Source organism: Theobroma umbraticum, unplaced genomic scaffold (genome assembly GCF_002168275.2).
Source record: "Theobroma umbraticum cultivar Fairchild unplaced genomic scaffold, ASM216827v3 scaffold_56.0, whole genome shotgun sequence".
Classification (NCBI taxonomy): Eukaryota; Viridiplantae; Streptophyta; class Magnoliopsida; order Malvales; family Malvaceae; genus Theobroma; species Theobroma umbraticum.
Window position 1 is genome coordinate 12,396,374 of NW_018397256.1, and position 15,790 is coordinate 12,412,163.

General features: G+C 36.1%; 2 protein-coding genes across 5 annotated transcripts in view; both read left to right on the forward strand.

Annotated features, from left to right (window-relative positions):
• Positions 1 to 9,590, forward strand: part of DCL4 (dicer-like 4) — a 17,896-nt gene extending 8,306 nt beyond the window's left edge. For 2 of the 4 annotated variants that reach the window (XM_089782692.1, XM_089782693.1), the window contains 16 exons: positions 376 to 514; positions 1,092 to 1,188; positions 1,620 to 1,812; positions 2,780 to 2,940; positions 3,041 to 3,247; positions 3,373 to 3,638; positions 3,765 to 4,551; positions 4,686 to 4,786; positions 5,686 to 5,891; positions 5,967 to 6,176; positions 6,732 to 7,190; positions 7,333 to 7,602; positions 8,093 to 8,419; positions 8,643 to 8,997; positions 9,068 to 9,182; positions 9,303 to 9,590. In XM_089782692.1, the coding sequence (XP_089638818.1) occupies positions 376 to 514; positions 1,092 to 1,188; positions 1,620 to 1,812; positions 2,780 to 2,940; positions 3,041 to 3,247; positions 3,373 to 3,638; positions 3,765 to 4,551; positions 4,686 to 4,786; positions 5,686 to 5,891; positions 5,967 to 6,176; positions 6,732 to 7,190; positions 7,333 to 7,602; positions 8,093 to 8,419; positions 8,643 to 8,997; positions 9,068 to 9,182; positions 9,303 to 9,453 (4,044 nt within the window). In that variant the 3' untranslated portion in view covers positions 9,454 to 9,590. Of the gene's footprint in view, positions 1 to 375; positions 515 to 1,091; positions 1,189 to 1,619; positions 1,813 to 2,779; positions 2,941 to 3,040; positions 3,248 to 3,372; positions 3,639 to 3,761; positions 4,552 to 4,685; positions 4,787 to 5,685; positions 5,892 to 5,966; positions 6,177 to 6,731; positions 7,191 to 7,332; positions 7,603 to 8,092; positions 8,420 to 8,642; positions 8,998 to 9,067; positions 9,183 to 9,302 lie in introns of all 4 variants that reach the window. The other 2 variants (XM_021419964.2, XM_021419965.2) reach the window with 2 other exon arrangements.
• A 1,113-nt stretch (positions 9,591 to 10,703) lies between these two features.
• Positions 10,704 to 15,699, forward strand: MCM5 (Minichromosome maintenance (MCM2/3/5) family protein). The gene is made up of 18 exons (XM_021419969.2): positions 10,704 to 11,088; positions 11,177 to 11,320; positions 11,400 to 11,579; positions 11,665 to 11,763; positions 11,855 to 11,991; positions 12,080 to 12,185; positions 12,408 to 12,542; positions 12,625 to 12,702; positions 12,901 to 13,005; positions 13,161 to 13,252; positions 13,334 to 13,466; positions 13,565 to 13,660; positions 13,891 to 13,982; positions 14,090 to 14,180; positions 14,364 to 14,473; positions 14,655 to 14,784; positions 14,885 to 14,986; positions 15,278 to 15,699. The coding sequence occupies exons 1-18, from the start codon at positions 10,798 to 10,800 to the stop codon at positions 15,359 to 15,361; spliced, it is 2,205 nt and encodes a 734-aa protein (XP_021275644.1). The 5' UTR covers positions 10,704 to 10,797; the 3' UTR covers positions 15,362 to 15,699.
• The last annotated feature ends 91 nt before the right edge of the window (positions 15,700 to 15,790 follow it).

Sequence of the window (15,790 nt, forward strand, 5' to 3'; positions counted from 1 at the left end):
GAGAAAAGGGGGAGTATTTTTTGAGAGAGAGGATCTTTTTGAGAAAAAATAACTCTCTTAATAAGTTGGCGTGATTTTTTTTTTTTAAAAAAAGAAGAAAAGCTCCTAATTGGAGCATTTTTTTAAGCTCTTTTTTTTTTAGATTTTATTTTTTTAAAAAAAGGTACTTTTTTTAAGAGCTTTTTATGAAATTCTATTTGACCCAGCTTCAACTTTTAAGCAGTAGATAAGCTAAATATAAACCAGGGCACTAAGCATTTTTTTTGGCTTATCTCCTTAATGGTGTTCTTGATGAGAAAGTGGAAATATTTTGTTTGTAGGGCAATTCTTCCCTTAAATTCTGATTTATTCTTCTCTTTCATCTGCATTTTGTAGGCTTGCCGACTTCTTTTGACTGGTGATAACTCTGAGAGGAACGAATTGGTAGAAGATGAAGGAAGTTTAAGCGATGACTTTGTATGTGATCGATATCTTGCTCAGGCTGCTGATATTTTTGCTTCTGATTGTAGGAGAGGTATTTAATCTGTTCAGGCATTTTAAATTTTAGCTTCAACTTCATTTAGCTGCCGTCTAGTTTCTTAGTGGTTGTGTACATTGTTGGGAGGAAAAACGAGAGAGTTTTTTATTCTCTGTCATAAAAAAGTTATTTACAGCAGCCTATATATATATATATATATATATATATATCCATGTCAACCCTAAAACAGCCCTAAAACAGGAAGTTATCACAAATATAAAAGGCATAATATTAGGCCCTAATAATCAGACACAAAAATACAATAATTCCTAAAATTATGTCTAAAAGATCTCTATGAAACACCGGTCAACATATATAATCATATTGTGTGCTCCAAAGTTGAAGTTATATAGGAGAGATATGGTAATGTGTTCAGGGACTTTTTGATTGTAACTTTAACTTAATTATACCTGTTGTCTCTGTTTCTTGATGGTTACATACTATTTACTACTTCATTGTATGCATTAAACTTCTAATAATATGTGGATTAGTTTTGTCAGTATTGTTTGAGCAAAATTGTTTGAGCAAACTCGAGTATAAACTCAGCCATAAGTCTTTGTTGCTAATATTGTAGATGGGACTGCACATGAAATATCTGACGTAGAGATTTTGAAGGAACCATTTTTCTCGAAAAAGCTTTTACGCCTTATTGGAATTCTTTCCACCTTCAGGTTGGTATTCAAGAATGTAAAGCGGTTTTCGGTTATTTGTTAGACATATTGCATATAAATTCTGTCAATCCCAATTCAATAGTTTTATTTCATAGTAAATAAACTGTTTATTTGCATATAATAACGGATGCCGTTCTTGCAACCCTTGGAGGCAAGAGAAGGGACTTAATGCTTGAAGTATGATGGTAATTTATTTATATTTGGAGGGGAGCAGTCATTTGTGGCCAACATAAATGCAATTATAGCTCTTCGTATTAACTTTGTGTTCACACCATGTCTCATTTTCTTTCTGTCTGGTTACTTACAAACAGACTCTACCATTGTGTTTTTCAATGCCTTTAAGCTTTTTGTTTTCTCATTATTTTGTTAACAAGTAATATATTTTGTTAACAAACTATTTCTCTTACAGACTTTCATAACACCTTTTGCAGGTTACAGCCAAATATGAAATGTATAATTTTTGTGAATAGGATTGTTACTGCTAGATCATTGTCATACATACTGCAAAACCTTAAGTTCCTATTATCTTTGAAGTGCCATTTTCTTGTGGGAGTCCACTCTGGTCTTAAAAGTATGTCACGGAAGACAATGAAGAAAATTCTTGAGAAGTTCAGAACTGGAGAGGTAATCCTTTTCTGCTAGTATTAAGATTCCGCCCCCCAACCCTGCCCCCTGTACACCATTGAATTGTTGTTTGTAATTTCGTTTCGTAGCTGACTTGCTAATTCAATGCTTTGGGCACAATGTACAGCAGAAATTGTTATTTTTGAAAATGTACTTATCATTATTGTTAATGTTGCTAAATGCTAAAGGAAGTGAAATTTCCTAATCTTTCAAGGTTTTTATGAGACAGAAGCTCCTACATTTCGTCATTATTCTTGTAGGTTGAACCCGTAGTCATAATCTGTTGTAGACATTAGGGAAGAAACAGAAGGGTAGAAATTGGTGTGGCCCACCGAAATGGCTTCTTTTCTATTGTATAAACTGAATTGATTAGGGAAAGATTTGAAATGGAAAACTAATTGAAGCTATGGAAATACTCTCATAGATTAGACTTTTTTTCTTACCAGGTGGATTTATTCTTACCAGTAGTAGATGGTTGGGCATCTAATAAATGTTTTGTCTGTTCTGTCCTCTTTTATCTGGAGCATGCTCCATCTATCCCTACTTACAAACATGTATGAGTGTATTAGATCCTATAATGTAACAAAATGATATGACATTTGATTATAAGCTGAAAGCTTTTCCATTCATATCTAACAGAAAGTCTGTATGCCTTAGCAGTTTATACCAACTGTTGCCCATAGAAGCAGACTGAAAAGGATGTCTATATATAAAAAGATCTTTTGAAAAGGAACGAAAAGATGCATCTTGAACTTGGATTACCACCAGCGCCAATGTGTCTTTAAAATAATGTGGTGCGTCAAACAGCTGAGACTTTGATGTTGTTTGCACGTTAAGTTGCCTTACAGTAGCTTTTGAGAGGATGGCTGTTATCTGCATGGGAAAACCTTGTGTATGTATTGCTATTGGTTCTCAGCAGGTTGAGGTCAGTTATTAATTCTTGATTCTCTGCATACTGAATTCGCAGTTGAATCTTTTGGTCGCAACTAAAGTGGGTGAAGAAGGACTTGACATTCAGACATGCTGCCTTGTGATACGTTTTGACCTTCCAGAAACTGTTGCAAGTTTTATCCAATCGAGAGGCCGTGCAAGAATGCCTCTGTCTGAGTATGCATTTCTGGTGAACAGGTGCTTTTCGTAAATGCATATACTATTTGAAGGTCTTTTCATTTGGTTCTCTTTCTGTTATTGGGAAAAGAAAAGTAAGTTCTTTCTCTTAATTTTGCAGTGGGAATGAGAGGGAACTGAATTTGATTAAAAATTTTAAGAACGATGAAGATCGTATGAATATGGAGATTTCTTTCAGAACATCTACTGAAGTATTTACCGGTCTTGAGGAAAGAATGTATAAAGTTGATTCTTCTGGTGCTTCCATCAGTTCAGGATATAGCATCTCTCTACTTCATCAGTACTGCTCAAAACTACCCCATGATGAGTATGCCCTTCTAAACTTTTTATTACCTACTTTTAAACTTTTGAGCTCCACTACATATGTTTCTGTGTGGAAAATCTTTTACTTTTTTAGATTACATATGTGAGTTTTACTCATCTATTCTTCAGGTACTTTGACCCCAGGCCAAGGTTTTTTTATTTTGATGATATAGGAGGAACAATCTGCAATATAGTTTTACCTTCCAATGCTCCGATAAATCAAATTGCCAGTACACCTCAATCTTCAGTGGATGCTGCTAAAAAAGATGCTTGTCTAAAAGCAGTTGAAGAATTGCATAAATTGGGGGCCTTGGATGACTATCTCTTGCCATTGCAAAACAACGTTTTTGAGGAGGAGACAGTGCTGGAGTCTTCTGATTCTGGTAGCTCTGAAGGTTGATGCGGAGCAGCCTTTTTTGTCTTTTTTTTTTTTTTAAAGGGGGGGGGGGGGGGGAGGGGACAGGATAAGATACTTTTGGTTGTCTTTGATCTCAACAAAATTTGATTTTGTTTGTCAGCAGATGAGGATTCACGAGGGGAACTACATGAGATGCTTGTTCCTGCTGCACTTAAAGAACCATGGACAAACTTGGAAGATTATGTTCTCCTAAATTCTTACTATATAAAATTTATTCCGGATCCTGAGGATAGGAGCTATAAGGAATTTGGTCTCTTTGTCAAGTCTCCTCTCCCCAAAGAGGCTGAGAGAATGGAGCTGGATCTTCACCTAGCTCGCCGTAGATCTGTGATGACAAAGCTTGTCCCATCAGGGGTTGCAGAATTCAACGGAGAAGAGGTAATAGTATTTTGTGCTGTGAAGTTTGTTCTAATAAACTTACTTTCCAAAACTCACTGTCTATACCTACATATGCAGATCATGCAAGCACAGCATTTTCAAGAAATGATCTTCAAGGTCATCCTTGATAGATCAAGACTCCTTTCTGAATATGTTCCCTTAGGAAACAAGGAAATTTTTGCATCAAGCTCCTCAACATTCTATCTGTTGCTCCCTGTTTTTTTGCGCAATTGTGGGAATAAAGTGATGGTGGACTGGAAGATTATTAAAAGATGTTTGTCATCTCCACTTTTTAAGACTCCAGCAGAAGCTGTAGAGAATGAAAATTTCCCTTCAGGTGTTTGCTTGGAACTTGCAAATGGTTGCAGGGATGTAAGAGATGTTAAGAATAGCTTTGTGTATGCTCCACACAAGATGGCATTTTACTTTATCACAAACATCGTTGGTGAAAAAAATGGTTACAGCCCATACAGAGATTCAGGCACTTTAAGCCATGTGGAGCACTTAAAAATGTTGGTATCTCAACTTCTTGATTCACTACTGTTAGCATTATCAGAAATTAGTTTGATGTACACCAAGTTGTTCTAGATTAGGTGTTTATCTAGTATTCAATTAAGGGAGTTTTAATATTAATGTTGCCAATTAGGTCTGACATTCATCTTAAGCATCCTGAACAACCTCTTTTGCGTGCAAAGCCACTTTTTAAATTGCGAAATTTGCTACACAATCGAAAGCCGGAGGACTCAGGTAGCTTTTTGTTTGCTTTGGTTTTCATTTCCTTTTACTGTTCTCTTTTTCCTAAGTAAATTGTTTGTTGTACTGGATTTATCTTCGTTCTAAATATGATAGTATGGGCCTTGCAACTATCTTCATGGGTATATTGCTATTTGTTTTCTTCAGATTGTATTATTATTTTATGCCGTCTAGAATTCTTTAGTGGGTTTACAAGATTAATAGTTTATTATTAATTTGTGCTAAATTGCCTGTTATGGGCATGTAATGCTTGAGTAGAAATTTGATGTTTGTGTAAACTAAACTTTATTTGGTCCTAGTCATTGTCCTTATCTCTTTGATCTATCAGCATCTTCATCAAGAAAGCTCTAGAAAACAAGAAATCTACCAGATTTGGAGTGGCTTACTATCCATGTTGATAGAGCAAGGAATTACATTAGAACCATGTAGGTTATTTGATGTAAAAGAGATATCATGAACTGAATATTTTTTGGAAATGAGAAATGCTCAAGTTGGAGTCAATGGAATGAGACAATGGGTTCTCACATGTTGGTGAGCATTCTAATCCTAGACTTCAGGATTACTAGCTAGTAAGCAGAATCAGGCTATTGCAACAATAAAACACAATATAAGCTGCTTTGCTGGCCGTTCATAACCTGCTTCAGTAGTTCGACTTATTGAGTTTTTTAGTTACATTTGGCAGAATAGTAACTAAAATGTTAATCTGTAATATCAACCACTCTACAATCTAGAAAACTATGGTTTTCTTGCTGTTGGACACTCTGGGTCCCCCCTCCCCTCCATCCAGTCTCTCATTTCGTTATCACCAAATTGGATGAATGAAAAAGTTGTTTTCTAATTGACTCTCTCTTGGTCTCTCTGATCACTTATGGCTGTTTCGTTGCCAATAACAGAATCAAATGAATTGGATGAGTACTTCATTGATTTGCCTCCTGAGCTTTGTCAGTTGAAAATAATAGGCTTCTCCAAAGATATTGGGAGTTCACTTTCTTTGTTACCATCAATTATGCACCGCCTGGAGAACTTGCTTGTGGCAATTGAACTGAAGCATGTTTTTTCTGCTTCATTCCCAGAGGGAGCTGAAGTTACAGCCAATAGGGTAAGGCCCTCTTTGCATGAAATGTCAAGATATGCATGAATCTTATCTACTGCTAACAGTTTGAAGTGATGTTAGGTCCTAGAAGCACTCACTACAGAGAAGTGCCAAGAGCGTTTTTCTCTTGAAAGGCTTGAATCACTTGGTGATGCTTTCCTCAAGTTTGCTGTAGGCCGCCATCTTTTTCTTTTACATGATATTCTTGATGAAGGGGGACTGACTAGGAGAAGGTCTAATGCTGTAAATAATTCTAATTTGTTCAAGCTAGCAACAAGGAGAAATTTACAGGTTTGATTGTCTTAGAATGTATCTTCATTATGCAAAAGTTGTTAATCTTATTCTGGTTAGCATAATAGTTCTATTTTGGATGAATTGTAGTAGTTGTTCAACATACTTTTTCAAACATAAAACATTTTTGGGATTGTGATCTGTGATTGTTCACTGCTAACAAATGTGAACCGGTTACGTTAAATGCTGAAGTGCATGGTCATGTCACTTGTCCAATATCGGTAAATGATCTTTAGACCTATGGACATAAAAAATTATAGAAAAAATGTGGTATTTACAGAAATGATTAAACTCAAACACAATGTGTTTGGCTAGATCCCTTGTCTGCCTGCCTTGCTCCCTTCTCCCTCCCTGCTGGTTCAGGCTAGATGTTTCGCCCATTTTGGAATTGTTTACATCTTTTGTTTGAGAAGTTTTGGGCATAGTCAAATGCCTCATGTTAATGCCATTTGGAAAGGATAATTCCACTAAGAAGATTTAATTTGTTTGATGTATATTTGGTGTTTTAAGATAATCAATAAATCTTTATGATGCAGTGTTTCCACTAATTTTCAGGTTTACATACGCGATCAACCGTTTGATCCTTGCCAATTCTATGCTTTGGGCCATCCCTGCCAAATAATTTGTACCAAAGAAACTGAAGGAACTACTCATTCACAATATAATTATCAAGTAGATCATGCAAATAGTGAAGTCAGATGCAGTAGAAATCACCACTGGCTACATAAGAAAACAATTGCTGATGTGGTTGAGGCTCTTGTAGGAGCATTTATAGTTGATAGAGGCTTCAAAGCTGCAACTGCATTTCTTAGATGGATTGGCATACGAGTGGACTTCCAACACTCTCAAGTTAATAATGTTTGGGTTGCAAGCAAGAGGTTCATGCCACTCTGCTCTAAAGTGGATACTGGAGCTCTTGAAAATTTGTTGGGATATCAGTTTCTTCACAAGGGTCTACTCCTTCAGGCATTTGTGCATCCTTCTCACAATAAGCATGGGGGAGGCTGCTACCAGGTATACACCATTTCTTCTTTCCTACTTAAAAGAATTAGACTGGTTTGTTCTTTATTTCTCATATCTTTCACCTGACTCGTCAGTTTTATTAGCTTTATGTTTTCTGATGCTACAAGTAGTAATACTTTAATCATTTTCTCAGAGATTGGAGTTTCTTGGAGATGCTGTCTTGGATTATTTGATCACATCATATCTGTTTTCAGTCTATCCAAAGTTGAAGCCTGGTCAGTTGACTGATTTGAGATCAGTGTCAGTGAACAACAAGTCCTTTGCCAATGTTGCAGTAGATAGATCCTTACACAAATTTCTTATCAGAGATTCTTGTCCCCTCTCTGAGGCCATAGAAAAATATGTTGACTTCATTACATCATCACCAGAAAGGGGATTGTTTGAAGGGCCAAAATGTCCAAAGGTAGAAATTATTAACTATTATGGTTTGCGCTCATGCACACATTTCTTCCGCTTTATAACATGCAAGATTCTATTTTAAACACCCTTGAAATAATGAATTTTACAAATGCTAAGCTTCACCCCTTGCATATAAAAGTCAAACGGTGTAATGTCCTGATTCATTTTTCAAGATCATATGCTTCCCTTTGAAACTAGTTTATTTTTATGCCTTTTGTCTCATTTGTGGAACAAGATATATGGATGGTGGATTTTGATTTCTTTTTTTAAATTTAATTTATGAGCGTTCGGTGGAATTCTAGATTTTGATTAAAGCAAATCATCTTCACTGATTTATTTCATCATGCCTATTGTCTCATTTGTGGAAGAAGATTTTGATTTTTTTTAATTCAATATTCTGATTAAAGCAAATCTTTAAAATAAATGGACAATGCTACTAAATCATACACTTTAAGAAAGCTATTTAATTTAATAGCTTTAATGTATTGATGCAGGTTCTTGGTGACTTGGTCGAGTCTTCGTTTGGTGCTATTCTCCTTGATACAGGGTTCAACTTGAACCTTGTTTGGAAGATAATGCTATCCATTTTGGATCCAATCAAGAGCCTTTCAACGGTGCAGCTTAATCCTATTAGGGAATTACAGGAACTTTGCCAGTCTCGCAACTGGGATCTGAGGTTTCTAGCATCTAAAAGTGGCAGAAATTTTTCAGTTGATGCAAAAGTAAATGCAGGAGATGTTCCTCTAGCTGTTTCTGCAATCAACCCCAACAGAAAAGATGCTATCAGAACTGCTGCGCAACAAATATATGCGAAGTTAAAGGTAAAAAGAGTCCTGCATGCTTTTCTATTCCCTGTTTCTTGACACCAATATATAATTCTTTTGGATGTTTACTTGTTTTTAATTCCTTTTAGAAGTAAATATTGTTTGTAGCCCAATCTTCAAAATTAGTGGAGGTACACTCCAAACTTGCAAAGTTTCCTTTATCTTGTTGACAAAATGACCTGCAGCTTAATCCTGGTAGCCCCTTGTCTTTGATGTGCAGGCTCTAGGTTATGCACCCAAGTCAAAGTCCTTGGAGGAAGTTTTGAAAAAAAGCCGCAAGATGGAAGCCAAGCTGATTGGATTTGATGAAACACCTGTTGATGTTGCTGATCCTGACACTAATGGATTAGAAAACATGAAATTGCAACAATCTGTTGAGAATGATTTCAACCCCAGAATCCATTTTATCAATAAGGCAATTAATCTCTGTCAACCCTGCAACTCTCCTGTTAACGGCCCTATGCCGTCTTTTGAAGTCAAAGAAGGATACACGCCATCACCTATTGAAGTCAAAGGAGCACTCCCCTGTTCCTCCAATGTTGATCCTGATTGTGGGATTGACACGCCATCCAGAGGTCTGTGATAGTTAATACTATTTGTGAGTTAGGGTGGAGCAGTTCTCTTATTTGTCTCTTCATTTCTCAGGTGAATCACTTCAAAAAACTGCTAGAACACGATTACATGAAATCTGCGCTATCAATTGTTGGAAACCCCCTTTGTTTGAATGTTGTGAAGAGGAAGGACCTAGCCATTTGAGATTGTAAGTGCATGACCTATATAAAAAATTTGATCCTTAGAACTCAAAGGTCTCATTTAGGATAGAATGAAAACTGGGAAACCTTCATATTATTTCTCAAATTCTACTTGAAAACTTTTGCAGATTCACTTTCAAGGTGATGCTTGTAATAGAAGAAGGCCCAGATATGATCCTGGAGTGCTTTGGCAGTCCTAAGACCAAAAAGAAAGCTGCAGCAGAGCATGCAGCCGAAGGTGCACTCTGGTACTTGAAGCATGAAGGTTACTTGCATTAGATCAACTTGACAGGCTTTTACCTCACTGCTCCACATTTTGCAGTTCTTTACATGGACAACAATTTTTGGGTCTTTGTATCATCTTAATTTAATTTTAATGAATTTAATCTCAGCAATTTCATTAAAATTGATTTAAAGATGATTGATAATAGTGTTAAAATTTTGCCCTTTTAAGTTGGATGACGTGACATGTTAAATGGATTAGTTTTTTGATCATGTGACATGTATCAGTCTAAACAAATTTGATTATATTTAAGTTAAATAATAATTAAAACATGTATATAAAATAATTTTTAGTATTTTTTAATGAATATTAAAGTTACTTTTTTTGCTAACTAGTGTCACATGATTAAAAGAAATCCGGTTGACATGTCTTGTCATTAACAAAATAGTTGTGTGATTGAATTTAATTATAAAGTTTTAATATTGTTTTTAATTATCTTTGAAATCGACTTTTAATACAATTTTAAAGATTAAATTTATTAAAATCTAGATTGAAGGACTAAAATGTTCAAATTAAAATGCTACTCTATTCCGGTGGCTGCTCAAATGTACATTATCCTAATTTAGTTAATGATGTGGGGTAAATTTAACCACAACCAAAGTGTTCCATTTACTAACATGACCAAGAATAAATAACTTGCAATTCTAGTTAATAATATCTTATTAATTTTATTAGGAAAATACGTGTTTGTTTTTATTTTTATTTTCATGATCGAAATTTACATTGAAAGTAATTTTTAATTAGTAAAAATTTAATTATTTATTTATAGTTGGATATAAATTAAGAAAATGCATTATTTGAAATAATATGTTATAAAGTGTGACTTTTCAAGTTATGGATATTTTCTGTTAATGATCGGAATATATGTTACATTTTAAATCATTTTAATTAATAAAAAATAATTTATTTATTTATTTATAATTCAATGAATACCTGTTAATTAAATAAGCGAATTTTAAAAAATTTCATCATCCATAACATAATTTTTAAAATCTTAAAGAGAAAACTATAAATTTTAATCTAAGTAATCTCTCAACACGTGTCATTTGCATAGTCATTAAGGCTATTTACAGGCTGGGTAATGGGAATGCCGGGATGTCTTTGTTATCTTGGGCCTTATCTAGTTGGGCCTCGTAGCGTGGTACAAGAAGCCCATTACTCACTTAATCCGATCGGCTTTGCTGAACATGTGAGAGCATTTGCCCGCCAAAACTCCATCACCTTCCCGCCAAAAAAGATCCCGCTGGATATTAACATAGAGGAAAAAAATCGCCTCAGAAAGAACGATTTTGCTTCTTCATTTCCTAGAGAGAGGGCAAAAATAATCGCAGAAAAAGAAAATGTCAGGATGGGACGAAGGAGCGGTGTACTACAGCAACCAGGCGCAGTTCACGGAGGCCTCCTCGGAAGCGGAAGCCGCCGCCGCATCTTCCACCTCGAGCCGCCACTCCGTCCTCCTTAAATTCAAGGAGTTCATCAGAAACTTCGAGAAGGAGAAGAACGTGTTCCCGTACAGAGAAAGCCTCGTCAATAACCCTAAATTCCTAGTGGTCCATCTGGAAGACCTTCTCTCCTTCGATTCCGATCTCCCTTCCCTCCTCCGCTCCTCTCCCTCAGATTACCTACCTCTGGTGAAAAAACACTTACAAATTTTATCATCAATATTATCAAAATAGATCGAATGAGCTTAATATTTTTGGTTTTTAACAATTGGTGCAGTTTGAGACGGCGGCTGCGGAGGTTTTAGCGGGTTTGAAGATGAAAGTAGCAGGGGATTCAGGGGAAATGGTGGAGCCACAGACGGGCGAGGTTCAGATTTTGCTTACATCAAAGGAGGATCCAGTTTCTATGCGTTCACTTGGGGTAATTGTTTTGGAATTTGTTTGATCCATTAGTATGCAAGGAATGGTTATTTGCAGTTTTAACCGATTTTATTTTTTAGGCTCAATATATATCAAAATTAGTTAAGATATCGGGAATTACCATTGCTGCTTCAAGGGTTAAGGCAAAGGCAACTTACGTGCAATTAATTTGTAAGAACTGTAAAAGTCCAAGGACAGTTCCCTGCCGTCCAGGTCTTGGTGGGGCAATTGTTCCACGATCATGTGACCATGTTCCCCAGGTTTATTCTTTATTACAGTTGTTGCTTTTCGATATATTAGTATTTTCAAATCAAAGCTCTGATAGAAGTTATGAAATGTATGTAGCCTGGAGAAGAACCTTGCCCCATTGATCCCTGGCTTGTGGTTCCTGATAGGAGCAAGTATGTTGATCAACAAACCTTGAAACTGCAAGAGAACCCAGAGGTACAGACCTTGATTTTAGGAGAAATAGTAAATGAAACGAGCGATGAAGTTTTTTATTTTTTTTTATGATGAGTTCATGTTAAATCTGAAGGATGTACCTACTGGGGAGCTTCCTAGAAATATGTTGCTTTCAGTGGATAGGCATTTGGTTCAAACGATTGTGCCTGGTACGAGACTGACAATAATGGGGATATATAGTATCTTTCAAGCTGCCAATTCATTGACTAAGTAAGTTATTATGCCTGGAGTTGAATGTTTAATGTATCTTGATTCTCATCTTTGTCTTCTAATTTGATCTGATATTAATTTTATGCAGCCATAAAGGAGCAGTTGCAATTAGACAGCCTTATATCAGGGTAGTGGGAATGGAAGAGACAAATGAAGCCAGTTCCCGAGGGCCTGCCACTTTTACGCAAGAAGAGGTAAACATCACTGCATCTTTTCCCATGGCGTAATGCTCTGTGTATTTGTATCAACTGGATGCATGACAGTGCCATTCTCATGTTCCTTAGCCAGTTTATTTTTGAATTGAGTTGATTATTTTAAGTTGGATGTCTGGGAGATCTCTGCACTAGCACTTAAATAAAATTACAATGTATTCCCTTTTCTTAAATCATGGTTATTATGTCATTGATTATGTGCAGGTAGAAGAATTCAAAAAATTTGCCTCAAATCAAGATATGTATGAAGTCATATGCTCCAAGATTGCTCCCTCCATATTTGGGCATGATGATGTCAAGAAGGCTGTTGCTTGTCTTCTCTTTGGAGGAGCCAGGAAGGTAAGTTTCCATATCCTTAACCTCTATCCTGTGATATTCCTACAATCTACAGTCATCATAACTGGCTTTCACGAATGTGTAGAATTTGCCAGATGGGGTGAAGTTGAGAGGTGATATCAATGTGTTGCTTCTGGGTGATCCATCTACTGCCAAGTCCCAGGTTAGTTACATGTTTCTTGATTGGTTGAGGTTGCTGAAATCAAGTGTTGTTTGCTTTGCTGTCTCCTTTAGCCCTGTCTCTGTTGTTCTCCCAATTAGTTTTAGGGTCTCTGGGATTCTTTAAATTAAGCTATTTCATGCTATAATTTCTATTGCTTGCCACACAAGTTGATGCTAATTCTATCGTTACCTTGTAAAGTTTCTCAAGTTTGTCGAGAAGACGGCTCCTATAGCTGTTTATACTTCTGGAAAAGGCTCATCAGCTGCTGGTCTTACAGCTTCAGTTATTCGAGACAGCAGCTCTGTGAGTTCTTGATATGCTTTGGCTTCTGTGCTGATAATTTTGTTTGACTGGTTGCTTTTCTTTTTGAGAAAAGTTTCCTTCTGAATTTTTATTTCCCTCTACCCTTCCTTATGAAAACGTTTCTCACATTGATTCAATTATTTATGCAATTCCAGCGAGAGTTTTATCTTGAAGGAGGAGCCATGGTTTTGGCAGATGGAGGTGTAGTGTGCATTGATGAGTTTGATAAGATGAGACCAGAGGATAGGTAAGTTAAATGAATGTTAAAACTTGGTATGCCTTACCATGTATGATGCTTATGGAGTTTTACTGATTTTATATTGCATAGGGTTGCTATTCATGAAGCTATGGAGCAACAGACAATATCTATAGCCAAAGCAGGAATAACAACTGTTCTCAATTCCAGAACTTCAGTGCTTGCAGCTGCTAACCCTCCTTCAGGGCGTTATGATGATCTTAAGGTCTGCAGCTATACTTCCTGTTCCATATTTTATCAATTTCTCCAATTTATGCTTGCTATTCATGTGAAGCAACTGAAAGAAGTATAATCACCTTGCAGACGGCACAGGATAATATTGATTTGCAGACTACAATTCTTTCAAGATTTGACTTAATCTTCATCGTCAAAGATATCAGGATGTATGAACAAGACAAGGTAGTCTATGGTTATTTTGCTCACCTTAGATTTTCCCCAACTACCACCAACTTTTTAATTGGCATTATTCAGTTAACTAAGAATTGGTCAGCCTATTTCTAGATCATTAAACAGTAATTCTTCTGTTTTAATGCTATAACAACAAAACAAAAGCACTTGTTTACTGTTTTAACATGACTTCCTAATGCCCCTACCAAGGGCTTTGAACTTCCATTCTCCTTTTCTTACAGATTATAGCAAGTCATATCATAAAAGTTCATGCATCTGCTGAGACAGCTTCCAGTGATAGTAGAGCTTCTAAAGAAGAGAATTGGCTGAAAAGGTATTTTTAAAGTGAATTCACTTTTTATTTTTGGTAATTAAAGCTGACCATATCCAACATTGATGCTACCTTGTATGTGCTGCTAAACTGAGTCACAAATTTTATAGGTATATACAATATTGTCGTGCAGAATGCCATCCCCGCCTGTCAGAAGCTGCATGTGCTAAACTTCAGAGTGATTATGTTGATATCAGAAGGGTACTCTCAAACTTAAACCATAAATGAGAATATTCTTCATGAGTTTGAGCCCAAATTAAACTAGCAAAAGGAGCCCTTGCTGCCCATTACCACCAGAAGTTGTTAAAAATAGATTTAAATCTATCTAAAGATTATTTTCATGTGCTAATTAACATTAGCCATCAACATGGGTAATTCTTGTAGGCAATGAGGCAGCAATCGAATGAGACCGGAGAGGCTGCTGCAATCCCCATTACTGTGAGGCAGCTGGAAGCCATCATAAGGTTAAGTGAGGCTCTTGCAAAGATGAAATTGTAAGTATTGGTGCTAGCAAATCAAGTTGAGTTATGATTGTTTAAAACTAAAAATCCAACTGGAAGTTAACTCATTCTGTGAGTTTGTGACGTTATAAGTAGATTAATATCTAGTGGCCTTTTTTGATATAAATAGATTAAATGTTGCCTTTTTTATTGGTTAACTGGAAATGTATTTCAGGTCACATGTTGCCACTGAAGGTGATGTAGCTGAAGCATTAAGACTGTTCAAAGTTTCCACAATGGATGCAGCACGTTCTGGAATTAACCAACAAATAAATATCACTCCTGATATGGCCAATGACATAAAGGTTTGTAGACATTAGTACCATTCCTTCTACATTATTGCAGAGTTTTTTCTTATAGTGTTGTGCCCTTTCTCAATTTGTTAACAAAATTTAACATGAACAGCAAGCAGAAAACCAGATAAAGAGAAGATTGGGGATTGGCAATCGCATATCAGAAAGAAGGCTGATCGATGATCTTACTAGAATGGGGATGAATGAATCAATGGTAAGTAGTTTACTTAAATGCTGAGTCATTGACCTTTTCTTTACTATGCCAGATGTTCTGACTATTAGCCATGCTTAATCTTGACTTCAATAGCATGCTTTAGGAGTACCCCAAATTTTGGGTGGGATATTTTTTCGTCTGTCAGTACACACAGATGGAAATATTACTTAAGAATATGATAATTTCTTTGGTTAAATCGGCCTTGTTGTGTATTTGTTCAATATCCCATCAATTGATACAGCTGAGTTTCTTCAGAGTTTTGTATTTTATAAGTATTGTTATTTTCGGCAGGTAAGAAGAGCCATCTTAATTATGCATCAGAGAGGTGAAGTCGAATATCAACGAGAGAGGCATATTATTGTTCGAAAAGTATAACCTGCTGTTCCTGAGCCTGAGTTGAGCCAGGGCTTTGTTTCTACCACAAGCTCCAATTGTAATCCTGGTTACATGAAGTAACCAGTTTCTCAATCTGGAATGGTCATACTAACAAAAAGCTATCTTATACCGCAACTGAGGTTTGGCTTCCAATCCTTGCCCAACGGTAGCCTTTCTAATGGAGGGTCTTAATGTGTTATTTCAAGCTTTACATTTAATGTATTCTAAGGATGGTATCAAGTATTCTTGGCATATCTGACTGTATGTTAAGCATGTAAATTATCTGAAGACTTGACTGGAGAAACTACTTTGGTATTTTCAAGTGTTTGATTTTTTTTTTTTTCTTTGCAAGAGTACAAGGTGCAACACCTACGTAAGGAGACTCTTAAATGTGGAAGCCCAACCCAAGTCACTCGACAATTAGCCTTA

Excerpts from the sequence above, each read along its gene's own strand:
- MCM5 (XM_021419969.2), top strand. The coding sequence starts at position 10,798 with ATGTCAGGATGGGACGAAGGAGCGGTGTACTACAGCAACCAGGCGCAG. Across the intron at positions 11,764-11,854 it reads AACTGCAAGAGAACCCAGAG|GATGTACCTACTGGGGAGCT; the intron begins GTACAGACCTTG and ends TTAAATCTGAAG. Across the intron at positions 14,181-14,363 it reads ATTATGTTGATATCAGAAGG|GCAATGAGGCAGCAATCGAA; the intron begins GTACTCTCAAAC and ends TAATTCTTGTAG.